This window comes from Arctopsyche grandis, chromosome 13 (assembly GCF_051622035.1).
Source record: "Arctopsyche grandis isolate Sample6627 chromosome 13, ASM5162203v2, whole genome shotgun sequence".
Lineage (NCBI taxonomy): Eukaryota > Metazoa > Arthropoda > Insecta > Trichoptera > Hydropsychidae > Arctopsyche > Arctopsyche grandis.
Window position 1 is genome coordinate 14,111,023 of NC_135367.1, and position 27,114 is coordinate 14,138,136.

A 27,114-nucleotide genomic window follows, 5' to 3' on the forward strand; every position below is an offset into this window, starting at 1 on the left:
GTAAACACAACTGCGCAATTGATTCGACAGGCTGTGCTCGATTTTATACCCCAAAAAATATATAACTCTCTTTTTAAAAAAATTATTTTTAATTATTTCAAGCGCTCGCAAGCTTTGTCCCAAGTCTGGGTAATGTAAAAGGTTAAATCTTGACAAGTTTTTGGTTAAGTTATTATCTTCATCTACTTTTTGCAACTTTCTTGTTGATAAATGCCCCTTTATTATTTCCGCAGTTACTCATCTTTCAGTCTGGAAGACCTAGCGAGTATTCGCTATCTGCGATCGGTTTATAATTTTTTTTTAATATATTCTTGCTATGATTTTCACCGAAGCTACGGCCCCTTCTTCTCGCCTATAGAAATAAATTTATACTAATATCAACCCAAAAAGTGTTCCTAATTCAACACTCATTGGCGCCGTCCACATTACCGATATCTACTACCGGTATATCCATATCCAGTTCCAGTGGCGGCTCGTGCATATGGGTTGCGGGGCTGCAGTACTCCCAGTACGGTACAAATGCATGCTATTTTTGTCGTCCACATGGGCTGCGGGGATGCGAACCTCCCAGTATAGTACATATTCAAGCTATTTTTCTTTTCATTCGAACTACTACAGCCTGAATAATCTCTGCAGCCCCCCCCCCCCACCATGAAATCTCACGAGCCGCTACTGTCCCGTTCCCATATTGCAACCTGTGGTTGTTATTTAGGCACTGGATATGGAAATATCGGTAGTGTGGACGGTGCCATTGGCTACGTCCACACTACCGATATTTAGGAATTTTTCCATAACCAGTTACTAAATAGCAACCACAGGTTGCAATATGGGAACTGGATATGGAAAAATTCCTAAATATCGGGTGTAGATATCGGTAGTGTGGACGTAGCCCTTCAGAATAAATGATATCTCGGTTCACGGACACTTCATCGCGGTATGATTTAAAAATATGTATATATATACATATATGTATAGTACATTAAGTATTATAGTAATTGATTATTTGGATAACAGTAAAAAATAAAATTATGCATGATAATAGTTTTAAAACTATGCTTTTAAAGTTTTATAGAAAAAAAATCCTTTTCCAAACTATTCGAAGAAATTGCGCACTTGTTTTGAACTAATTAAGATGAGACATGCGTGTTTCTTACTTAACGTCTTACGTATGTAACTAATAGGAATCGAGTATATACGTATGTACTTGTCACTGCCGCAGCCGTGAAATAATGTCGAAATTTTTGTTTGCAAGATATGTATATATATACGTAGGTAATTGGACTATTCGTCACATTGGGGTGGTCACAAAGACAATTTTTGCCATGAAAATCGCGAATACTCAATATTTGGCACTCAAGTTCTCGTTACTATGATAGTTATCGTTAGTATGATGGAATTTTCGGCTGCTAGATGTTCCGTTATAGAGATTTTAGAGACTTTGTGACGAGTAATCACCGAACCATGTACGTACATACGTCATGGTAGAGTGAATAGACTATAGAATCCTGACGTCTCCCAAAAGTCATTTAATCTAGCGTCTAAATCCTTGGAGAACTTTCCAAGCCTCAAAACAATTTTATCATGTTGTCTTTATTCCAAGAGCTAGCCGCACTTTTAGATTAATTATCTCTTAAAATAGTTTGTAATGGACGCAATCATACTCTGTTCGGGCATGTACATTCATAACCATCCATACAGAATGTATCAAAGAATACTGTCCGTACTTACAGGTCTGGTGCCGGTTCATTCCGAACAAGTAGTTGTTTTTTTTTTTAATAAATAGTGCTGAGCTCATAACCCAACTAACCTCCCCTATTCCGCATTTAGATCTGTTCATACCTGGTCGGCAGCAGCAAGTACTCATTGGTAAATCATATACATATGGAATGCATTAAATACTGTACGTACTTGAAGGTTGACTGCTGTTGCCATTATGTGCCAACTAGGTATGAACAACAGTCTGCATAGATCGATCGTTCCATAAACTCACGACGCTCAAAAAATTAGGGTTTATATTTAATCTCTAAACAATCACAACTAAAAGTAATCATTATATAAGAGGATATGGGGATTGCATAAATTAAACAGTATTTGATGGAGTAAGGTTTTATTTCAAGTAATATTAACACGCTTTTCGAAAGCGAAGATCACATATTTAATCTTCCTCCTCATCAGCAGCAGCTGCGCCACCTTGGCTCTTCTTCATGTTCTTCCTCTTCACGCGGCCTGGCCTGCCACCACCGAATGGAGACTTGAGTGAGAAGTCAATGTGCTTCTGAGAGTCCAGACGCACCATGAAGGATGGAATATTTACAACTTGCTTACGAACACTGAAAATAATAAATTTTAATAAGATAAAATGAATTTACATTTAAAAAAAAATCACATAATCACAACGCAAAAAATAGTTGTTAGGTTGTCCTAAGACAATATACCTTGCCACTGAGTGTCATTCAACATAAGTTTATTTCAAGACATTATACCTCCATAAAGGAGATATAAGTGGTTCTTACGAATTTGTTGATGATTCAAGTGACAAATCAATCAGGAATAACCAATCGCCAAATAGACGACACACGGTCAAGCTCAGGTTTCCACCAGCATTCTATAAAAATCAACAGTACAATGATAACTACTGCCCCATACACCACAGCATCATATTTGATAGTTTCATCTTCAAAACCTATTTGACAAATGAGCCAATCTATTTATTTTCTAGTTGTTACTTACGGCCACAGTGCAACCATTGAAAAATAATGATTCGGACAGCCAGATTTAGATTAAGAATACTATTTTAATAGTGAGCTCTGGGATCTTCTTACGATAGTGGGGGGGGGGGGGGGGGGTTGTTTTAGAATTATGAAAATACAATATGCAGCGTGCGGGTTGTGCATCGATGACATTAACTTAAAATCGTTAACATAGATGTTTCCATGTCTGAAACAGAAGGAATTATTGATAAATTCCTCCTGTGATTAATCAAGGAGTTTCAGTATAGCCTTAAAGATTAGAGTGCAATTTCAATAAACTGAATTGACCCTTGCCCAGAAAATAAGGCATATTTACAATACAAAATCAAAGCAGGTAAAAACAATCACCGAATGTGTCTTTGTCTGATAAGAACTCGAGCATGATGAATGGACTTGGCAAGTCCCAATTTGAAGACTTGGGTTTGGAGACGCCTTTCCAAGAAATCTTCGATTTTCAAACCAAGTACATAATCGAGCTTCATGCGGGCTTCATCCAACACGCCGATACGGACCAATCGACGGAGCAAAGCATTACCTAAAATGGACAAATAGAAAAATTAGAACTTATCCGCATGACCACACAAACTATATAATAGGCAAAATAAATCGTCAGATATAAAAGTAAAACAGTTGACAGCATAACATATCAGTCTAGAGGTGCCAGAGTATTTATTTCATCATATACTTTTATCAAATGCAATATTAAAAGAACTGGATTGGTACAAACCTTCGAACAATCTTTTGGACTCCTTCTCGTCGAGGGTCAAAAGTTCACGAGCAGCTTTACGGATTTTGGCAAGGGTGTACTTGACCTTCCAGACCTCGCGTTTGTTACACAAACCAAATTCACCGATGATCTTCAACTCATGATCGAGGCGAGTTTTCTCATAGGGACGTCTAGGAGTGACGTATGTCTTGGAGAAGACAGAGGGTACTCTGCCGTTCACCATCTTGACGGCGTCTCAGCTGAAATTAAGAAATGTCTATAAAGATCGTGTAATTTAGGACTAAATACTTTAAAGGCGCAAGATTCAGGATATAAAATACTAGTCAAAATAACCCAAACGCTTGTGATAAAACTAACAGAGCGAAGCCAATAAAAAGCTTGTAAAATATGAACCGACCCGACCCACCCACGTGTTATTTTTAACCTCAAATTAATTTCAACGCTCATGCTCAAGTATGAAAACCATAGAATACGACTCACCACGTGTCGATTACGAAGCGCCCCCGATTATCCCAAAATTTAAACCACGTGTCGAATGAATCGTGATGACGTGACACGTGAAATGCCAAGTGTGACCAGACAACAGAGTAAATTGAAAATCGTGTGGTGCAAGCAGCAACTTCAGAGGAAGTTTAGAAAAGACGAACAGATGAAACGTGCTTAGGGGTTATGTCGCGAATCCGCATTTATCAAGATTCGGCAAATGCATCCAGCGAAAATATGTGAATAGGAAGCATGTATTGGTATATCGTGATGAAATGAAGGAGAAATTAAAGAAAAAATAGAATAATTGGAGGATCCAACTCACCAGAGCGCACGCAACCGACTCGACCGGTCGGCGATTACAGAAGGAAGAGGGCGTCCGCTCTACGTTCGCCGCGGTCCTACCAACACCACTTGCATTGTAATTGGTCGAAAGGATTACTTTTACGGATAGGTTTATCTAGTGTGAAAATACCTAATATGGTAACGCGTGAGGCAATAAACTTGCTTTTCTTTTGATCCGATCATTTTTAGGGAAGATCGACCGTATAAAAGATGCTATGAAACAAAATTCAAATAAATAAACTAGTCAAGTAAATATCTGTATATTTTTACATATGTACATATGTATATACATATTTCAAAAACCCAATTAGAAGGAAATTTAAGACCACAAAAAAGACGTGTTCATTAAACTTCACTTTTTATTGAACTTGAGAATATTAATTAGTGGCTAATATCATCGTCTAAACCCACATTGGGTACGTTTATATATTTATATGAAATTCGGTTCGGTGATTACTAGTCAAATGTGAACCGGTCACAGGACAGCCGGTCGCTCTAGATCAGTCACACGTGATCACCCGTCACACTAAAACTGGTCACACCCTAAAACTGGTCACGAAAAGACTGGTCACACCAAAAAATTAAAAATTGGTCGAATTTTTAGGTGTGACCAGTTTTTTCGTGACTAATTTTCGGGTGTGACCAGTTTTCTCGTGACCAGTTTTAGTGTGACGGGTGATTACGTGTGATCGATCTAGAGCGACCGGTTGACCTGTGACTGGTTTACATGTGACTAGTAATCCGTTTACCATGAAATTCAGTAGTTCATGATGCGTACGATTACACATCAAAATTACTGATCCTCGAAGTAAAATATAATTTTGAAAACTGCATGCGAGTTCGTATACAGTCTGCAGATCCCATTCTGTTGGAATATTTTGGGTTTTTAAACGACATATACGTTATAAATGTTACACGTCTGTGTAAATATATGTTATGAATGTTACAAATGTAGTTATTGAAATTATAACTTGCTTTCAACCACTTGGTTCTACAACGATAACGCCGTAGTCGTCTATTTCGATAATTTTCTATGTACATATAGAAGTTAGAGATTATTAATTTTGTACGAAAAATAACTGGTTGCGACGGACAAAAACGCAACCACTATGCGCCCTCAATACAAAAAGAATTGTATAAATATGTAAATACGTACCCGAAGTGCCCACGGCCCTATAATGTTTTTTTTTTTGTCAAGCCGAATTGTGTACATATTTACAATACAGGAATTTTTATATAAAAATTTGAAGTCATTGTCAAATAGTAATGATAATAAATTATAGGGTAGGTATGAGCTTGTAGGAATATAGCACATCGCGTACTATCCCTTATCGATGTCAATACACTCACATACTTCCCCGTCACACAGATGTCCGCACCTCTCTGGAATGCACTTCTATTCAAGCGGAACCTACTCAGAACACATCACGACCCCTAGATAAGGACAACTGCACACGATCACGTATACAACTGAAACAGATGCACCGGCGGATCAGCAACTAACGCCAGTGAGCGTTGGGAGCTCGACTATGGTTCACTCCGTCGAAGTAACTACATTACATACATATGTATATACTTCGCCGTACATACAAATACAACTGTATTAATCGAGCAATAAATATCTTCTTCCAAACAAACACAACCAAGTGTTTTTATAGGCCGTGGGTCAATATACACGGTCAATATACCACTTATATTCCCCCGCTGCCTAAAAGCTAACTTCTGAATAACCGTTTCGACAATTAAATCATATAAATTTGCAAATTCTGAAATGAAACGACAAACTTGCATTTCAAAAATATTCAAATATGACCAGCAGCACCGCAGAAATACGTTATATCATAGAATGTGTGATTTTTTCAATCGAAATTTAACCAAAGGTCGAACCTCAGCCGCGTTAGCAGCATTACTTACTACTGACTCAAACTATAGTTGGCTAACCTGACTGTCAAACCAATGAACGAACCGTCATGGCGCAGTTGTATATTATTATTTGTACAGCTGTGAAAATTGTTTTTAGTATTATAAACACTTGATATACTTTAAAACAAACTTATCACTAACACAAAAATGGGCAAAAACTATTTTCTGGTGCTATTTTCTAGAACTAGTGTATTCGGATAATTGGTTGAAACTTGATTCTGATTTTGTATGTTGAATATTTAATAACTATTGTAAACTCCAATTCGTAGACGCACAATGGAGTGTCGTCTATGTTTACATCCAGAACCACGTATTCCTATTTGGGGGAATCCTGAGTCGCTAGCGTTACGCATATGGCGTTGCTGTCAATTGCAGGCTTGTTTACTTTTATTGACAATTAATATCAACAAAATTAATAAATATTATCCGCCTTTATATATTTTCAATAAATTATACATTACGTAATATTTTCACAGGTGGTTAAAAATGACGGATTACCTGATAAAATATGCTCATCTTGTGAGTCAAAATTAGAACTTCATACACAATTTAAAAGTATTTGTGAAGAATCGGATAGAGCTTTAAGGCGTAAACATAATACCGATGTAAATATTAAAGTGGAAGAAATAGACATGACTTTTAATAATGAAGATTGGAGGAATGAAGAGTGTAGTAGTAGTTCATCTGTGTTAAATATTTATAATGATAATAAAAGAAGTACAATGAAGTTAAACGACTTTCATATAAATGATCAAGAACTAAGTGAAGTGAAAGGTGTTATAAATCAGAATTTTAATGCTGCGGATAGGAAACCAAGTCCACTCGAATTATCAATTTATGCTGATAAACACAATATAAATGATAATAATTCTCAAATGGTATTTACATTTAAGAAATTTATTTTAACTGAAAATTTTTATTTACATTTGTAATATGTATATATTTTTCTTCTTCTAGGAAGAAACACATATAGAAAAATGTACTGAACAAAATGGTAATAATTTAAAAAAAGTATATCTCACATCGTCTACTAGAACGAAACGTTTTGAATGTGATATATGCTCGGAATCATTTACTTTTATGAATGAATTAAACATGCACATGAAAATTCATATTGAAGACAAGCCTCACAAGTGTGGTATTTGTTCAAAATCGTTCCTTTTAAAGAGTCATCTAAATACGCACATAAAAATTCACACTAATGGCAAACCCCACAAGTGTATGATATGTTCAAAGGCATTTGGTTTCAAACATGATTTAAACATCCATATTAAAATTCACACTGGTGAACGACCGCACAAATGTGACGTATGTTCAAGAGCGTTTATTCTCAAAAGTGGTCTGAACAATCATATGAAACTTCACATTGGCGAAAAACCTTTCGTGTGTGAAGTATGTTCAAAGGCATTCGTTCTCAGAAGTATCTTGAATGAACACATGAAAGTTCACACTGGAGAGAAGCCCCACATATGTAAAATTTGTTTGAAGGCATTTGTCCTCAAAAGTGTTCTTAACAGACATATGAAAATACACTCTGGTGAGAAACCGCATAAATGTGAAATATGTTCGAAAGGATTCATTTCAAAACATTATGCCAAGATTCACATGCAGTTTCACACAGGAGGAAAACCACACCAATGTGAGATATGTTCTAAAGCGTTCGTTTGTAAAGGTGGTTTAAAAAGACATGTTAAAGTTCACTCTGGTGTAAATGGATGTCAAACGTCACATAATATGACAGATTTTACTGTACAAAATTAAATTCACCTTTCCAGTTTGTGAAACAAATACACATTTATTTAATATTGGAGAAGTCGATTTGTGAAAATTCATAATTATTTGAGCTTGTACTGTCACTAACTCAATGAAACTAAAATATGTAATTATTAGATTTGTGATTAAACTTAACTAAAATTTGTTATTTCGATTTTTTTATTAAGAGGGCTGGACAGCAGCGCCTTGTCCATACAAACGTACTATACTTCTCCCTACCTCAATTATGGCACTAGAGAAATTATTTTTTAATATGCTATGGATATCCACCATTGGGGTGCATCTATCGTTTTATTTTTTTGATTAATTATTTTTTATAGGAGCTAGGAGCCGCCAAACATCTATAAAATCGCCTCTTTTTTACACCCACGAAAAGAGTCTAGCGTGGTTATTTAACGGTCGATTTTTAAAAAAATACGCCGATAGATGCACAGAAAATATCTTTCTCATACCGATGATGAAATTTTTTTAAAAATTGGTCCAGTTTTGGAGGAGAAAATAGTAGAATACGAAACCTCGATTTTGTCAATATAAAACACGTTTTATCTGGTCGAAGCGCAACTGTCGCATTCACTCAATATATATATTGATATATATTGTCGCATTTACTCAATATATACATACACTCAATTTATATATCGAAGAAAGGAACGGTAACAAAATTAAGGTTTCGGGTGTACAGCCCTCTTAAGTGCTGTATCTATTATACAACAAAATAAAGTAAAAATGAGATTATTCAATACCCGATTTAACAAACTAAATAAACAAGATGTACCCATGTATGATTCCAGACGATATTAGTGTTGATATACATGAAGTAAAAATATGCATGTTTGTATTATTAAAATATTGTATTAAATCAATAAAAGTGAATTCCTTAATTAATTTCATTGCAATTTCTTCCAGGAAAAGTTTTGATTTGGCAAAAATGTATTTATAAATGATCATTATTTTCAATAGGTTAACTATATGCAAATGCTATACATGTACCTATATATCTATTTAGTATTAGTCAATTTTTTGTTATTATCAATACGACAGCATATTATAAACCAATCGCGTTTTACTACTGGATATAAAGCTATTTTATTTGGTTGTATCCTAATCTAATTTATCTATTTAGAAATTAATGTCATATATTGTGAGTGGTGTGCAATGACGAGTAGTTGGAAGCTTTATAAATAGATGAAAATAATGCAAGCATAATGATGAAGATTTGGAGCAGACAATATAACAAAAAAAAAACGGTTTATGCAAAGTTTATTTTATTATTTAAAAAATCATATTATTAAACCTTGTAAATACAACACAATGTACAATTAGACAATTGGTCAATCAATAGGATAAAAAATATTTTTCTATTCGTTATTATTAATTAACTGGAAATTTTCAATCTTCTTCCAACGTTCTTTGAGATTAAATGGTAAGAGCGCCATTCTGATAATCATGTGCATTATTCCATCAAATAGAGACTTCTTGTGTACCACTTGTTAATTTAATAATGTCCACATAGCAAAGTGTGACTTCTCGTTGAAACTGCCCTCGAAATGTATGATTGCTGAAATTGTCAGGTTATATCAACGATAATATGAATGGATATTATTGACAAATCTTAAGAAGTAGATATAAACCTCTGTTCAGGTAGATTAATAGAAGCAGACTACGGCTATGTGTATATATATGTAAGCCAATTAGTTCCAACCAACAATGTTGAGTCAAATATCACTTTGGATTATGATTTACTAACGCAGCCTCGAGGCTTGAGACACACCCAAGCCAACTCGTCGCAAGATAAGATAAGGTAGAAATTTCACAATAACTAAACCGGTTGGAGGGTTACCACTAGCAAGATTGATACGTACAAAATAGATACACACAAGAATACCACATGGCAAAAATTGACATATAGCTAATATGGTTCGGTGATTATTCCGCAAAATGCGATCTCGCACACGTCACTAAAATCTCGATCACGGAACATCTGGCACCCAAAAACTCCATCAATCGAAAGATACCACGCGAAATATTGTACAAACGAGAACTCGAGTGCCAGATATTCCGTATTCGCGATTTTTGTGGTAACGATTGTCATGCACGCGATGGCAATTTGCGCAATAATTAGTTTACCAGCTAATATGACGCTGGCCGAGTCGTGACCAAACATTGCATCCTGCTTGCATGCATGTATCGTATTATACACGAAGTGGTGGGTTCAGTTTGAAGGGTTGGCATTAGCTTCGAAAAAGTCTATAGGAAAAAGGGCAGTGGCGGTTCGTATATATGGTCTGCGGGGTTGCAGTCCTCTCAGTATAGTAAATATGCATGATATTTTTGTCGTTCATATGGTCTGCGGGGCTGTAGCCTACTAGTTTAGTACATATACATGATATTTTTGTTTGCATTTGATCAACGAGCTACTACAGCCCGATTTATTTCTGCAGGCCCCCACTGGGAATTCTCACGAGCCGCTAATGAAAAAGGGTAAACGGATTATTTCGCACATTGTGATCGCGCACACGACAATTGTTGCCACGAAAATCGCGAATACGGTATATCTGGCGCCTGAAAATTCCATTCATCGAGAGCTACGCACGCGAACTATCATACTAACAAGAATTCCAGTGCCAGATATTCCATATTCGCGATTTTCGTGGCAAAGATTGTCGTGTGCGCAATTACAATTTGCGAAATGATCCGTTGACCATCTATACCACAACCCACAATCACTCTTCTTTTCCTTCATTTAAGAGGGCTGGACACCAGCGCCTTGTCCATACAAACGTATTACACTTCTCCCTTCCTCAATTATGGCACTAGATAAATTATTTTTTAATATGCTATGAATATCTACCATTGGCATGCATCTGTACTTTTATTTTTTTGATTAGTTATTTTTTATAGGAGCTAGGAGCCGTCAAACATCTATAAAATCGCCTCTTTATTACACTCACAAAAAGAGTCCAGCGTGCTTATTTAACGGTCGATTTTTAAAAAAATACGCGGACAGTTGCATAGAAAATATTTTTCTCATACCAATTTTGAAATTTTTTTAAAAATTGGTCGAGTTTCGGAGGAGAAAATTGGAGAATACGGAACCTCGATTTTGTCGATTTAAAATACGTATTATCTGGTCGAAGCGCAACTGTCGCATTTACTCAATATATTTATTGATATATATTGTTGCATTCACTCAATATATATATCGAAGAATGGAACGGCAACAAAATTAAGGTTTCGGGTGTACAGCCCTCTTAACTGTTCGAGTAGATAATTTGAACGGAAAACGGCAATTAAAACACATGCTCACATAACGTATTTTAAATTATTGATATTTTAATGGAAAAGATTAATTTTATTCATGAGATCCTACTCTTGGATCTATCAATTTGGATCAGATATTGTAGGAATCTCGTCACCACAATCGAAACATCCATTCCGACGGAGGATACATTTCCCACACTCAACCATTGACATCATCTCGAGTCGAGAAACTTCCACCCCAACAAATCAAGCGGAACGACGCGAAGTCGAAGAACACCTGCATCCATTAAAGTGCAGCTGTACAAACAACAACTACATTGTAACCCATTGAACAAAGATCCAGACTCCCCGGAACAAAGAATGTTCTACCCTAACAAATCAAACGGAACGAACCGCATTCCTTGCATTTCTTGCACACGAGCCGCATACAGCGGACTACTATATAAACCCGCACAGCGGGCCCAACAGTCAGTCAACAGCCAGCAGCAGACCATGCTTTATCAACAACCAGTCAGCTAGAAGCAGCCGACCAGCAACAGAGCCAGACTCACTCAACCTGCAACAACCAACATGGAAGAACCGCTCCAGAACACAGCCGAATCCAGCCGCTTCGAGAACTTCCAGAACATACCCGCTTCAACAACATGTTTATACACTTGTATACTCAAAACTACATAAAGGCCTTGAGCATTCGTTATCATTTAATAATAAAAGTTGTGTCGGTCCTGAGATCGCTAATGCTTTTGCTAGTTTTTTTAGCTCTGTATTTGATCAGAGATCACCATACCTTGATGCTAATTTGGCTTCCCAAATTGGTACTGAAGGTGTCGGTATAGACATTCCGCGGATCTCGCTTGGAGATGTTAGGATAGCAATTTTGAAGCTGAAGGGGTGTGTTGGGCCTTACGGTGTGCCCCCTGACGTATTAAAGGCATGCTGTAATTCGCTCTTAGAGCCTCTTCAGTTTATTTTTAACCTTATTCTGGGTTCTGGTAATTATCTTGAAAAATGGAAATTATCTAGAGTCATTCCCATTCATAAAAGTGGCTCTAAAAATGAGGTTGAAAATTACAGACCTATTGCTATCATCTCGGCTATTCCCAAAATTTTCGATAATATCCTTCACCGTTTGATTCTTTTGCAGTTCAAAAGATTGTTGTGTGATGAGCAGCATGATTTTTCACCATGTCGTTCCACTACCACTAATCTTGCCTGCTTTTCATATTATACCATGTCTAAAGTTGACGGTGGTCAACAAGTTGATGTAGCCTACTTTGATTTTCGTAAGGCCTTTGATCTTGTTAATAATGACCCGCTTATGATCAGATTAGCTGAAGTGGGCTTTTCTCCACGTCTTCTTAAACTATTTGCTTCTTATCTTAGTGATAGGAAGCAATTTGTTGGATATGGTATTTATGAATCTCCTTCATATTTTACGCGTTTGTCCACCATTGGTCCACCTTAGGCCCTTTATTATTTACTATAGTTATTAATAACCTCCCTAAAGTACTACGCAATGCTTCATGTCTCTTGTTTGCAGACGACGTTAAATTATTCTTTGCTGTTAAGGATGAGAGGCAAGCCTCTCTCCTTCAAGCGGATATTAACGCTGTTTTAGAGTTCAGTTCCAGTTTAGGGCTTGAACTGAATACTAGTAAATGTGCCATTATGAGTTATGGACGTGCGAATTCGCTCTATTGTCACAGATATTCCATTGGATCCGTATTGTTGAAGCGTGTGGAATCCATGGTCGACTTGGGTATCACTTTTGATCCTCAATTCACCTTTCACAACCACATCAAGACAGTCGCTGACGTTTCCTTTCGTCGACTTGGATTTGTCTTGAGATATGCTAGATTATTCTCCAATCCCTTGTCTTCTCGTTTGCTTTTCAACTCGCTTGTTAGAAGTAAGCTAGAGTATAATGCAATTGTGTGGAATCCGCATGAAGCAAACTACTCTCTTATTATCGAAAAAGTGCAAAAAGCATTTCTTCGTTTTCTTTATAAGAAAGAGTATGGGTACTACCCATATCTCTATCCTACTCCTTTCCTTTTGGGCATGCTTGGGTATAATTCCCTTGAACTTCGGAGAAACTTCTCGTTAATTCTTTTCGTTCTCCAGCTATTGCGTGGTAATACGTCATGCCCGTTGTTGCTGGAACAGTTGGGACTTTATGTCCCTAATAATTATGTACGTGGTAGACATCATCATTTGATGGTTGTACCTGCTGCTCGCACAGTTCTTTTTCGAATGGCTCCTATTCCAAGAGCTATTCGACTTCTCAATGAAATCGTTGCTGCTGTCCCTGAATGTGATATTTTCCACCTTGGGGAGCGTAGATTATCGGATATTATTTTAACATATTTATCTAGTAACCTGCGCTCATCATTACTTTCTTAATTTGAATGTGATGTATGAGTGGAATCTTAATCTACTCTCTTCCATTTGGGCCTCGCTGTGATTTTATTTTTTATTCATATTTTGTTTTATTTTATTTTACTTTTTCTTTCTCCTTTGTACATTTTTATATACTATTTTAATTTTGTTCAGTGTAAACAAAGAATGGGATTTATGGATTTTATTTTTGATTTTTACACTTTTGTTATTTTTTTTTTCCTCTCTGAATGATGTATTATTTTCCTTTTGTTACTTTTTTTTTTAATTATTTTATTTTACTATGTTTTCTGCTTTTGCTTTTTTCCTTTATTTACAGTTTACTTGTTTTTATATATTTTTCAAATGTAGGCCATTGTGGCGCATTAGGTTCTTCCTGTAATGCCACAATGGTCCAAAATTATTAAATAAAATAATAAAAATAAATTATTCAAAACAAACACAACAGTGTTTCGTTAGGCTGGGATACGGTCAACACTACCTACCCCCGCCTACAATATAATTATTCGAACTCAAACAATTGCAAAACTTTTTTTAATTGCAGTCCAATCTAACATATGATTATCAGTTAAGTATGTAATGGTCTGGTTTAAATGATAAGACTATTTTATCGTCTGTTTTCCATCGCTTCAACATTAATTTGTCATGAACAATTGGTATCCCGTGTGTCATATTTTGTAGGTTGGAATAGCATTTGATTGTCATCAAGTAACAAAGTCTGATAGATACAATGGAGTGTAGACTTTGTCTCTCTTTTGCCCCAGAAGAGTTAGCTGTGTCCATCTATGAAAACGTTCATCCACTAAATTTAGAACAGCAAATTTTGGATTGTTGTAGATTACGCGTCTGTTTAACCTTCAGTATTAATACTAGCGATTAGCGTCTAAATTGCTAACAGCTAAATTTAATAATTCACTGTATTTATTTTTTAGGTGCCCAAAACCGACAAATTGCCAAATATGATATGCTCATCGTGCGAGTCAAATTTAAAATTATTCAGCAGTTTTAAGAATAGATGCGCTGAAAACAACGAATTACGAAGATCTAGATTACGCGAGGGCTCTGTTGTCAAAACGGAAGAGATCATATTAGACGATTTAAATTGGGAGGATGAATCTCGCGTCGGTTCAACCTCATTCACTCGCAACATCCTCGAAGTACCACATAAGTGTAATATTTGTTTAAAAACGTTCAAGAAAAAGCCTTACTTACAGAAACATAAGCTCATACACACAGGAGACAAACCATATAAATGTGATATTTGTTTAAAATCGTTTACGCGAAAATCCTACTTAATGGGGCACGCAAATATTCATTCTGAAGATAATCCACATAAATGTGACTTGTGTTTAAGATCATTCAAAACTAAAATCCAGTATATGATACATATGAATATTCACACCGGGCTGAAACCATACAAGTGTGACAAATGCATAAAATCATTTTTGAGGAAATCCCATCTAACGGCTCACATGACCATTCATACGGGATTAAAACAGCATACATGTGACATGTGTTTTAAATCGTTTGCGCATAAATCTTGCTTAAAGAGACATTTTATGATAAATCATGCTGAAAGAAAAATGTATACATGTGACATATGTTCAAAATCGTTTACCGATAAAAACAACATTACTAAACATTTGAAGCTTCACACTGGATTAAAAACCAACAAGTGTGACGTTTGCTCAAAATCGTTTACAAATAAATTTAACTTAACTGTACATATGAACATTCATACAAAAGAAAAGCAAACCAAATGTGACATATGTTCAAAAACGTTCACACGAAAATCTTCACTAGCAGGTCATATGCTTATTCACACTGGATTAAGACCATACAAATGTTCCAAATGCTTAAAATTGTTCGGTAAAAAGTCCCACTTGACAAGACATATGATCATTCATACCAAGAGAAAACTATATACTTGATAGATGAATTCAACATTGTTAAGCATTACTATAAAGTATGTATTATATATTATAATAAAATGAAAAATGGCTTAAATATGATATACCATTAATGATATTTTATGGATTGAATTTGAAATGTATGCAGAAAAAGTGTAATATGGAGATCATCTATTCTAAGCATTTCATTAACCATATATTAAAATAAGAAAGCTTTGCTATTTAGGACATATTATGAGTCTTGCATAATATCTGCTGTAGCTGATCATGCAAGAAAGATATCTGGGAACAGAGTTCGAGGAAGAAAATGCATCTCGTAATATAAAGATTTAAGAAAATGTTATGGGAGAATTTCAATGGAGTTTTTTGATGCTGCTATGAAAAAAACAATTGACCAAAAATAAGAAAAAGTATTAATATGTAAAATAATTGGAAAAAGTATGTCAATACTTGATATTGAAAAACTCTTCTTTGTAAGAGTTTTTCAGTTTAATATTATACATACAAATACGATTGTATTTCAAAAACATTGAATTATTAATATGAGATTAGTTGTTTTATATAAGGAATGATATTAATGAACAGAAACGCATTTGTATATCCTTGATGTTTATCATCCGTAATGCTATAAAAATAAACCACCTGATGTAATGCCTTTTGTTATTTCTTTCACTTTGTGTTTTTTGTGATATAAATATTCGAATTATAGCCAAACTACACACACACACTCGCACAATTTCTAAAAACCATGGAAACGTGATCAGGTACCGATGCTAATTACATATCAGTCAGAAACTTGTGGTCGAATTCCCTCACGATCATAATACTTTATTTATTGATACTTCGTATATAGATAAAGCACGCAGGTATATTGGAAAAATAATTATTATTTTTAGAAAATGGTTTAAAAGGGCGCATCAGGAAATCTTAAAACTGGCTAGCTGATCGCCGGTAGACTTAGTATACAATTGGCACTATCTGATAAGTAAAAAAATATTGTTGTTTAGAATTACCTATTTTCATTTTCTGTCTTCAAATTGTAGCTTACTTTCACATAAAAATTTCAATTTATTAATAATTATTGAAATACATATTGTAATTAATATTTTCTATAATATTATTTTTAAATTGCAATGGCATTTTTGGACATTTACGTATAAAATATATTTTTTTATTGGATTTGGATTGGGGCTGTACTGGGGCAACCATCAACTACATATGTGATGTTTTTCAAAAAAATCAAAATGTAGCATTACCAACATTTACCAAGCTTTTTTTAAATATTTTATACCTAGTGTAAGGTGACCACTTTTTCCAAATTCAAAACCAGGACATTTTCTCCAAAAACACATTTCTAAATATGTACTTCAATTATTTAAAACGAAGATTAAAGAATCATGGACGCACATTTATGACAAAATGAATTCATTTTCTTGAATGCTCTTATAAAATTCTACACAAGACTGGTTAAAATTATACTAAGTGCAAACATTTTAAGGTATCAACATTCAATTTCGTTTTATCATTGGACTATATATTCATCAAAGTAAAAATCTTTCGGCTGGTGCATTTGATCCTGATAAAGGTCTGTTCATACCTATCCAGCACGACCCGTATCCTGAAGGTGTCATGCAAGTGCGGATAGTATTCTTTGGTACATTATATGGACGTATTCATACTTCATTCGCGCATGCGCATTTACGCATTCATGCGCGTCCATATAGAATGTACCAAAGAATACTGTCTTGCAGGACACCTGCAGGATACGGGTCGTGCTGGATAGGTATGAACAGACCTTAATTGGTAACAACATTTCACTAATTTGCCAATATTTTCGCCGAAGACTTTGTATATGTATTTATCCATCTATTAAATAAATAAATTATATTACATAAAAAAGTGTACTGGTTTTATTTCAAGACTTACCAGGACAGATACCCAAAAAACCAGTACTGTCCTGGTAAAATCAGTACGAATGGTGACCCTAACTTAGCGGGAACATTTGTTATAAGCCACATTTTAAGTAAATAATACATTTAACGTAAATATTGTTTTTGTGAGAAATTTTATCTTGAAATTTGGATAATATATTATGCAACATGATATATATGAAAAATAAGTTTTTGTTTTTTTTTTAAGTATTTTAATTTTGAAGTCGTTTCGTGTTTTATGGTGAAAATGAAGGCGTACAACAATTATAATGCCCCCTTTTCACGCTCGTCCAATATCACGGTGTTAGCATCCTGTGAATGATAACACAGTTGTATTGGCCCTAAGTGAGGAGAGGGCATTAAATAGAATTTGATTTCAGAGAATATGTGAAATTAAAACCTAAATAAGATGAAAATAATACAAACATGACGATGTAAACGAGATAGATGTTCACACTACACAGATGAGTGCTTGCGCCGTAGTTTATTGCATGATCTACTAATTAAACAAAGATTGATACCGAGTTGACACGATCGAGTAACTTGGACGTTACTCGAGTTGGATCGAGTAAACGGACACTAGTCATATGTGAACCAGTCACAGGACAACCGGTCGCTCTATATCGGTCACACGTGATCACCCGTCACACTAAAATTGGTCACGAGAAAACTGGTCACACCCAAAAATTAATCACGAAAAAACTGGTCACACCCAACAATTTTTAATTTTTGGGGTGTCCAGTTTTTTCGTGACCAATTTTCGGGTGTGACCAGTTTTAGTGTGACGGGTGATCACGTGTGACCGATCTAGAGCGACCGGTTGTCCTGTGACCGGTTCACATTTGACTAGTAATCACCGAACCCGTGGCAACATGTGATCCAACCGTTTTTTTAACGTTCTGAGTTACTCACATCGTGTCATCCCGGTATGAGAAAAGCTTTTTCAATGCTAATGTATATAGATGAAAATTTTAAATAAAAATAAAAATTAGCGACAGCGCAATTTTCAAATGAGAATTTATTCAGAATTTGGGAAACACTTCATAAAATCAAAAAAATATTATATATATGCTTTCGTTTTAGTAGTTTTACATTTTAGTGATGACAAATTTGAAGAATATTTCTAATATAGTTTTGAGATTGTGACTCTTCTCAGGAAAATCTTTTTTCTTAGCAGAGTTTATAACACCATCTATGTACGAGTTAAAAAGGTTAAAATGTGTGTCTGGCAGCACTGAGGCATAGTGTCACTTTCGCTGCTGATACTTGTCAGTTGTTATTTTGTTAATTGGCAGAAATAATAATGGAATGCCGACTTTGCTTGGTTCCAGAGCCAGCGATCTCCATTTGGGGCACTTCCGAATCGCTAGAGATACTTATTTCTAGCTGTTGTCAGCTTCAGGTCAGTAGCATTGTTATTTAATTGTAGCAATTGTTAGTAAATTAATAGTTTCATAATTAATACGATAGAATGTGGGAATTTTTTTTTCTAAAATAAGATACTATTCTGAAGTCGTGCGTTAGGTTTTTAAGCATTTTGGTGTATTTTATATGAAATGAAGTGCATATATATATATATGTATGTATGTATGTACAATTTTCGTTTGCTGTCACCAATTTGAATGCGAGTGAATTGTTGTGGGAGAGATGTCGATTTGGAAGAACCCCTTTGCTGAAGCCAAAAATTGTATGCTATGATCCCTTGAGTGATTATCGATTTGATTATAGTCAAGTTGAAATTACATATATAGTCGGTTTAGTGGCTGAAAGCTTGGCTGTTTTAAAAAAAATTGGCTGTTTTAACCTAATAATGCAACTCGGTAGATCTTAACACGCTCTGTTTGAAAAAAACAAGCCGATTTATATTCGTTTTTTTTTGTTAACCCTTTGCCCGCGGCAATAAATATAGCGAACAAGCCCTGTACGCGGCACCTTTTTCGCGAATTTGGCAATCGAGTTTTCGATACAGATTTTAATATTTTCCTCAAGTAACCAGATATGTTAATTAACACATAAAGTATTATTTTAAACAATAAAATACATAATATATTTCGTAGTTTTGGCTTAATTGTCAAATAATCATTCTTCACACAATTGAGACGTATCGTCGCCATTGTTCAACAGACGTGACGTCACATAAACGAGGTTTCATTATGGTTCCACAAAAAACTAATTTTGACTGGTATATATTCATTGTAAGCAAATTGAATAGATGGCATTCAACTCTCAGTAATATATTCAACCAATTTTGAACATTAAAACAGTTCAAATAGGCACATATAAGGCTCAAAATCCCGTGCAAAGTTCAGAAATTCTATGGAAGACAGCCGCGCCACAGACTTGTCGCCTAAAGCTTCCATAGAAGACGGCTGCGGGCAAACGGTTAATTAAGTTAGTTATGTCTTCGCTTGCTACTGTAAAAACACTTGGAATACATAAATGATTAACACATTTAATGTAATGGTTACTTTAATGAATAATGATTTAGGTCACAAAATAGAAAGCTTCAAACATCTTGATTTTCGAAAAAGTCGATTTTGTCAGAACGAGAATTTTCGACTTAAAGCTTTTTGCAACTTAGCCGACGATTTGTATTGTATTGAAGAATGAAATAGTTCTTAAAAAATCTTAAAACATAAATATAAATGAAATAGAACAAAAACTTATAATTGATATTTCTGTATATGTATTATTATAGGTTGAAATAGATGATGGACTGCCAAATAGAATATGCGCACTGTGCAAATCTAAACTAGAATTGTTTAACCGGTTTAAACATGCTTGTGAACAGTCTGATAAAATTCTGAGAGAAAGATTAACCGAGAAAGTACATATTAAAATTGAAGAAACCATTCTCCCCGATGAAGAGTGGACAAACTACAGCAATAGTTCGTCGCCTTTTAATATTTACGATGTTAACTGTGGAAGTGAAAAACACATTAACACTGTCGACACCAATGAAGTTTTGATTCGAAATATTAAAATTGAGGATGTGAAACCAAATCTAAGTGAATTTTCTTTCATAAAATTAGAGAAAAACGATGAAAAAGTTGCTGCTGAGGTAAAATCTTAAACTATTTAAAAGATGAAATCAAATTTAATATTATATGTACAATGTTAATTGTGTATTTTTTAGAATGAATCAGGAGCATATTCCGACACATACGATATGCCGCTAACTTTAAATACTCGCGAGACATTTAAATGTGATATTTGTTCTGAGATATTCCTCGAAGAAACACATTTTAAGAATCATTTAAAACATCACCGCAAGAACTTTAAATGCGATCTTTGTGGAAAAATATTTCTACGGAAGTATGTCTTAAAAAACCACATACAATCATGTAGTTTATCTAAAAAGAACAATACATTTTCTGGAGAAAAAGGTAGCGCCCAAGTAGAGATACGATTCAAATGTGAAATTTGTTCCATATTTTTCCCCCAAAAGTTTTCATATATGCGGCATATGCTCTTTCATGGAAAAGAAAAGCCATTTAAATGTGACATTTGTTCTAAATCCTTTACCCTTAAACATCATTTAGAACGACACATTAACACTCACAGTACTGAAAAGCCATATGCTTGCGAGACCTGCGGCAAGGCATTCGGCACTAAATACAGTTTAGACTTACACATTAAAATCCACATTAGAAATGAAAACCTCGAATGCGAAATGTGTTCGAAAAGCTTCCACCTTAAACGTTCGTATGATCATCATATGAAAATTCACGCCGGTGAAAAGCAGTATAATTGTGATGTATGCAATCGTTCTTTTTACCGGAAATGCGATTTGCAAAATCATGCGAAAATGCACTCTGAAAGCAGAACGCACGAATGTGATATATGTACGAGAGTTTTCGATTACAAATATAAGCTGAAAAATCACATGAAAATCCACAGCGATGTGAGGTTGTTGCACAAATGCGAGATTTGTTCGAAAATGTTCGCCTCCAAATACACTCTTGGAAGACACATAGACACTCACACTGGAAATAAAACACACGTGTGTGAAATTTGCCACTGTGCGTTCTTTCAAAAGTCTAATTTACAAAAGCATATGAAAGTGCACTCGAAAGAAAAAACCGTAAAAATTTAAATTTTATTTACATATATGTATGTATAATTTATGTAATATTATTGACTAGCTTGATTAGAAAACGTAGAAGTTTGAGCATGTGTGGATTTATTTATAATGTATGTATTTATTAGGAATTTAAAAATATTACACTTGTATCTTGTATGTATTATAAAATATGGAAGTAATTTAACAACTACATATAATATAGGATAATTGAACTATTTTTTTTGCTGGTTTTATTCCAACATATGATATCACACTGAAATAAATCACTAATGTAAAAATTTACAGAACAAAATTTGAATAAAATAACAAATACCAGGAGCTCGGCTAATCGATACGGAATAAATATTATTAACTAAAACTTTGAAGTTATTTTTATAACAAAAAAAAATTCTTTGGTTAAAACAAATGTTTTAGTTTTGGTTTCTGATGAAGATAAAATTTTAATTTGAATACCTTTATCGTACATATTATTGTATTTACATATCAAAATTTATCTAAATACTGTAACGTAGAGATTAGGTGAGTGGCGCTCGTGGACCGATGGTTTACTAGCGCAGATCACCTGATCTCTCGTTCCCGCCAAAATGGCCTCTACGAATGAGTGAGCCATATGCAACAGCCAATGGGATCGCCTGACTCATCGACCAATAGTTGTTGAGCCCACGAGAGCACACGAATAAACACCTTCTACAACGCTCCTGCGTCTTTCTCTCCGATTCTGGAAGCCCCCTCTTCACGTCCACGCAACAATACCTTTAGGTTGCGCCACAAGCAAAATTTTTTAATAAAAATAAAATCTACAATTACATGTATGTATGTATATCTCAAGGTTTCATTAGCTTTTTTTATATTCTTATTATGATTTATTCGATCTTAGTGTTGAATTTAAAAAAAAGTTTGATCCAAAAAATGTCTGCTCGTTTATAAGTATCTGAAGAAGGAACAGTTTCGTTTTTGCTTCACCGTTTGATTATAAATAATATTTTGTATATTAAAGTATACAACTTGAGTCATTTTTATTACTTTCGATATATTTAACTTGGTTAATGGTAAATTATATTGAGTGTATGAAAATTAGGACCCCCTGTCGAGCTGGCTTACTATGAGGTAATTATGCCGCTTAAACACCTGGTAAGTCTATTCGAAGATAACTTTTGATTGTTAGCATTTAAACCAATTGTTCGTGTATGAACAAACTAGTACGTTCATGATCGAGCTGGAGCGATATACATATATAAACTAACATTAATTAACTCCATTAACTTTTAATAGAGGGAGTCGTGACTTTGATAAAAATGGCGATTTAACGCCTCGCTCTCACCTAAAAATTAAATTTATTCACAATTATTTTTATACATTTTTTATAGAAATGCCGTAGAGTAAATTTTTTTGTATAAGTGAAAGGATTTTTTTTTTGATTTTTAAATGCTTTTTATTATTACGAAATTATGTTCACAATATATCTTATATCTATTTTAATAGCTACTGATCTACTGATCATTTTCTATTTTACAATTTAATTTAATTTGGTTAGTAATCATAGTATTATATTATTCTAATGTTAATCTAAAGCATAATAGGAAAAAGAGCTCAAAAACCTATTTACAATCCTTATAAATGCTCATAATACATCTAATACATAATATTAATTAAAGACTCTCTTAAGTCGATGAGCTAAAGCAAAAAGTGAAAGGATACATTTAGGATAAACAAAGAAAAACGAGTAAAAACTAGTTAATTGAATAACTTTTACTGAAATAATAATTGTGAGTGTGAAATTTCTGCTAATATATAACCCAGAAAACTGAGGATCCTCTCTAATTGAATAAACAAACTGGCAAGAAATATAAATTTTTACGACTGGAAACCCTATTTACATGTTGGTCTAAACTTACATTAAACTCTTTATATGAGTGTCATTAATTGCAGTCGTAGATTTATTACAGCCATTTTAAAGTTCAACCAAGCCACAAAACGAAACCCTCAACATGACGCTACCACCTACCCAACGAGTACAGCCTGAACGACCCTATCGTCCGAGAAAGAGACGGCTGTCTTGCTTTATTGTACCTGATCAACTGAGCCCCCCTGTTAACGTGGGTGAATGTTGTCGCTTATGTCTGGGTCCTGAGCCACCGGTTCCAATCTGGTGCAATACGAAACCTTTAGTTTCGAAAATTTGGAGATGTTGTCAGCAGCAGGCTAGTATATATTAAAATAGCCACAAAAATTTATTACATTTGGTAACAATAAACATAATAGTAAACCATTGCTCACATGATTATATTATAATAAATTTATGATTCAATAAGTCAGTGTGGATTATTTTAACGTTTGGCTTTTAGGTTGAAAAAGACGATGGTTTGCCTGACAGAATATGTACAGAATGCGAATCCAAATTGGAATCGTTCAATAAATTTAAAGCGACTTGTGAAATATCTGAGAATTTTTTAAGGAAGAGACAACCGCAAAATGAAAAAAATAAAATAGAAGAGGTTAAATTGCCGAAAGTAAACAGTCTTAGTAAAGAAAAAACAAAATTTGACGATGAAAATTTGTCAATAATACCATCAGAGAGAAGTCATATTGATAAGGTATTTTTTTTAAGTAGAAAAATATATTAAATTTTCAAATGTACGTACATACTTTTTTATTGTGCTTGTTGACTGTATTGCACATGTTTTTAATACGGTGAAGATTTGAACTTGATTTATCGGTAATAATATATAATACATACATATTTGTTAATGACTTATCTACTGCCTTTACAGTTGCGTCAAAGGTATCCAGCAATTTTATAAATGATCTGTGGATGAATTTGGAGACAATTAATAAAACATATTAGAATTGTGAAGTAATGTAAATAATTGAAGCTATATAAATAATTTTACACTATAAGAACAAGAACTATAAAGGTGGGGTGGGGCATAAAATATCTTGTGGGACAAATAAAATAATTTATTAATCAAGCTCTAACTTTCAATAAAGCACAATAATGATAATACAGTAGAACCTCGATTATCCAGATTGCTAAAAACAAACACAAATTTTACGATTTTGCTGCTTTGAAATGCATAACATAAAAATTCTAAAATAAGAAGGAGAAATGAGTCAGTAGTGTTCAAACTTCAATACTCAAAGGACGTTTGTTTCTTATAAAATCCGAAACTTGATCGGGATTTAAATATTTATTTTTAATTATTATTGGTAATCCAATATGGAAAAGAAAACGAGTTTTATTATCATTAAAAGACAAATTATGTAGATAAAAGCAATGCTTTAAAAATTGGTGTCTTAGGACGTTTAATGTCAAATAAATATGGTGTTGGAACATCAACGATCTCGGATATTAAAAAAACAAAGTGAAAAAGTTATGAAGTTTACTGATTCTTTGAAGTCAGAAGATGGAAGCTCAGGGAGTAAGATTATGAAAAAATCAGGAAATGAAGAAGTCAAAGAGTGTATTTTTATGTGGTTCATCCAAAAGCGATCGTCTGGATTGCCAATATCTGGTATATTATTGTATGATAGGTATTCGTGATTTGGCAGCTTCAAAAAGAACAGCTAACTTAAAGCAAAAATCCATAATTAAATTTCTTAAAAAAGAATAATTTACTATTGATCTTCATGTAAATGTAGACAAATAAAAATTGTTCATACTGAATGTACACGTCTTATCCTGTCAATTGTGATTATTTCGATTATCCGGATTTTTAATTATCCGGACTACTTTCATACCCAATTAGTCCGGATAATCAAGGTTCTACTGTATGTATGTACATTAATTGTTTCGTCATCATATATATGTATATATATATGTTTTTTTTAGGAAAATATATCGCCAGTTTGTCCAGAGACTATACATGAGAATGAAGAGATGTTTTACAAATGTGATTTTTGTGAAAAAAAATTTAACGATAAATGTCTGTTGCAATATCATATCACGATTTTGCATACTAAGTTTATTGTAGAAAAGAAATCGACAGAAAAACCAAATGAAAAGAGATTACACAAATGCGAAAATTGTTCGGATACATTTGAAAGCCAGTGGCAATTTGCTAATCATATGCTTGATGTGCATTATAAAGATGGAAAACCAATCAAATGCCACCTTTGCACACACCGCTTTTTTACCGAATATCAATTGAAACTACACCTTGAAGTACATGCAAAACGCAAACGCTACACATGCAAAATATGTCAGAAATTGTTTATTTATAGGGATGAACTTAAATCGCATATGTTTCTACACTTGAAAAAAAAGAAAAAGTACAAATGTCAAATATGTTCGAAGGCACAATACACTGAAAGTCACAATTTGGGAGCTAATAATAAATTTGAAATCGACAAATGCGACCATTGTTCTGAGACTTTCCTCCGCGTGATCGATGAGCAACGTGACAACCAACATCAAGCTGGTTTCAAGCCCTATGTGTGTAGCATTTGCTCGAGAGCATTCGTGCGTCATCGAAATCTTCAGCGGCATGAAAAAATACATATCAATAGTAAACAGTACAAATGCGACATTTGCTCAGAAGAGTTTCTTCTTAAAAGGAATATTCGAAGCCACATGCTGTCTCACATGAGTAATAAGTCTCACAAGTGCGATGTATGCTCTTCAGTCTTCCGTTCTGGCAGCCAATTGAAAAAGCACATGAAAGATCACTTACGTTCGAAAGATCACAAATGTGAAATATGTGATAAAGCTTTCTATCGTAAACATGACTTAATGAAACATTTGAAGATTCATGCTGGTTTGGATGTATAAAATTAATAGAATTGAAAGATTCTGCTAGTCATACTTATTCTCAATTACATGACATAAAAATTATCATATTTTTACAAAGTTTTTATTAATTTTCCAATTAAATTATATTATTTTACACACAATGGTATACCTTTCATAAATGTATTCAATTCAGTTTTTGATTTCTTTTTGAATAAACTTTTTATGACATTCAAATTTCATATTTATTTAAAAATACTCGAGAAAGGCAGCATAGCTGATGGACCCATTCGACTCACATGTATTTTATATTAAATTATTTTTTAAATAATTAATATAAAATAATGTATCATTGTTGTAAGTGGTTTTTTTTTTAAACTATTGTCTCAATTTGAATGGTCTGAATAAATATGCATATTATATGGTGATCATTTTTTATAAGGTTTTTAATTTTTTCAAATTCAAAACCAGGACATTTTTCCCAAAAAAATATTTATAAACATGTACTTCAAATACTAAAAACGTTAATAAACATTAGAGAATTATGGACGAACATTTATGATAGTAAAAAAATGACTTTGGTGTTTATAAAATCCGATTCCAAGGAGATCGTCGGCCGTCTGCGTACGAATGGAAATTTGTATATGTATTGTATACAAAAATATTTTTTGGATATATGTATGTAATATCTTTAATATACGAGATATATTGTGATTATTCATAAATTTTGAAGCTATTAACATATCTTTAAAATATTTAAAATAACATTTAAAAATCAATTCTTATTATATTTTTTAACAGTTA

The 27,114-nt window shown here is 33.9% G+C and overlaps 4 protein-coding genes across 7 annotated transcripts; 3 read left to right on the top strand and 1 right to left on the bottom strand.

Annotated features, from left to right (window-relative positions):
• Positions 1-2,151: 2,151 nt before the first annotated feature.
• On the bottom strand, positions 2,152-4,518 carry RpS9 (ribosomal protein S9). Of its 3 annotated transcripts, none has more exons than XR_013261421.1 (5): positions 4,286-4,518; positions 3,478-3,716; positions 3,099-3,285; positions 2,436-2,605; positions 2,152-2,330 (listed from the first exon to the last, which is right to left on the bottom strand). XR_013261421.1 is itself a non-coding variant. In XM_077444545.1 (4 exons), the coding sequence occupies exons 2-4, from the start codon at positions 3,698-3,700 to the stop codon at positions 2,156-2,158; spliced, it is 585 nt and encodes a 194-aa protein (XP_077300671.1). In that variant the 5' UTR covers positions 3,701-3,716; positions 4,286-4,422; the 3' UTR covers positions 2,152-2,155. The 3 variants fall into 3 exon arrangements, 1 of the variants encoding a protein (XP_077300671.1); XR_013261422.1 differs by having other exon boundaries at positions 2,731-3,285; positions 4,286-4,391; XM_077444545.1 differs by lacking the exon at positions 2,436-2,605 and having other exon boundaries at positions 4,286-4,422.
• Positions 4,519-6,220: 1,702 nt separating this feature from the next.
• Positions 6,221-9,233, top strand: LOC143921234 (uncharacterized). Its single transcript, XM_077444443.1, has 3 exons — positions 6,221-6,603; positions 6,705-7,106; positions 7,186-9,233. The coding sequence occupies exons 1-3, from the start codon at positions 6,505-6,507 to the stop codon at positions 7,987-7,989; spliced, it is 1,305 nt and encodes a 434-aa protein (XP_077300569.1). The 5' UTR covers positions 6,221-6,504; the 3' UTR covers positions 7,990-9,233.
• Positions 9,234-14,314: 5,081 nt separating this feature from the next.
• LOC143921282 (uncharacterized) lies at positions 14,315-16,224 on the top strand. 2 transcript variants are annotated; one of them, XM_077444519.1, is made up of 2 exons: positions 14,315-14,519; positions 14,592-16,224. In XM_077444519.1, exon 2 carries the CDS (start codon positions 14,619-14,621, stop codon positions 15,588-15,590), a length of 972 nt encoding a protein of 323 aa, XP_077300645.1. In that variant the 5' UTR covers positions 14,315-14,519; positions 14,592-14,618; the 3' UTR covers positions 15,591-16,224. The 2 variants fall into 2 exon arrangements, with proteins under 2 accessions (XP_077300645.1, XP_077300644.1); XM_077444518.1 differs by having other exon boundaries at positions 14,315-14,503.
• A 2,497-nt stretch (positions 16,225-18,721) lies between these two features.
• LOC143921610 (uncharacterized) lies at positions 18,722-26,466 on the top strand. The gene is made up of 5 exons (XM_077444962.1): positions 18,722-18,902; positions 20,199-20,561; positions 20,637-21,584; positions 23,930-24,178; positions 25,414-26,466. Exons 1-5 carry the CDS (start codon positions 18,804-18,806, stop codon positions 26,350-26,352), a joined length of 2,598 nt encoding a protein of 865 aa, XP_077301088.1. The 5' UTR covers positions 18,722-18,803; the 3' UTR covers positions 26,353-26,466.
• The last annotated feature ends 648 nt before the right edge of the window (positions 26,467-27,114 follow it).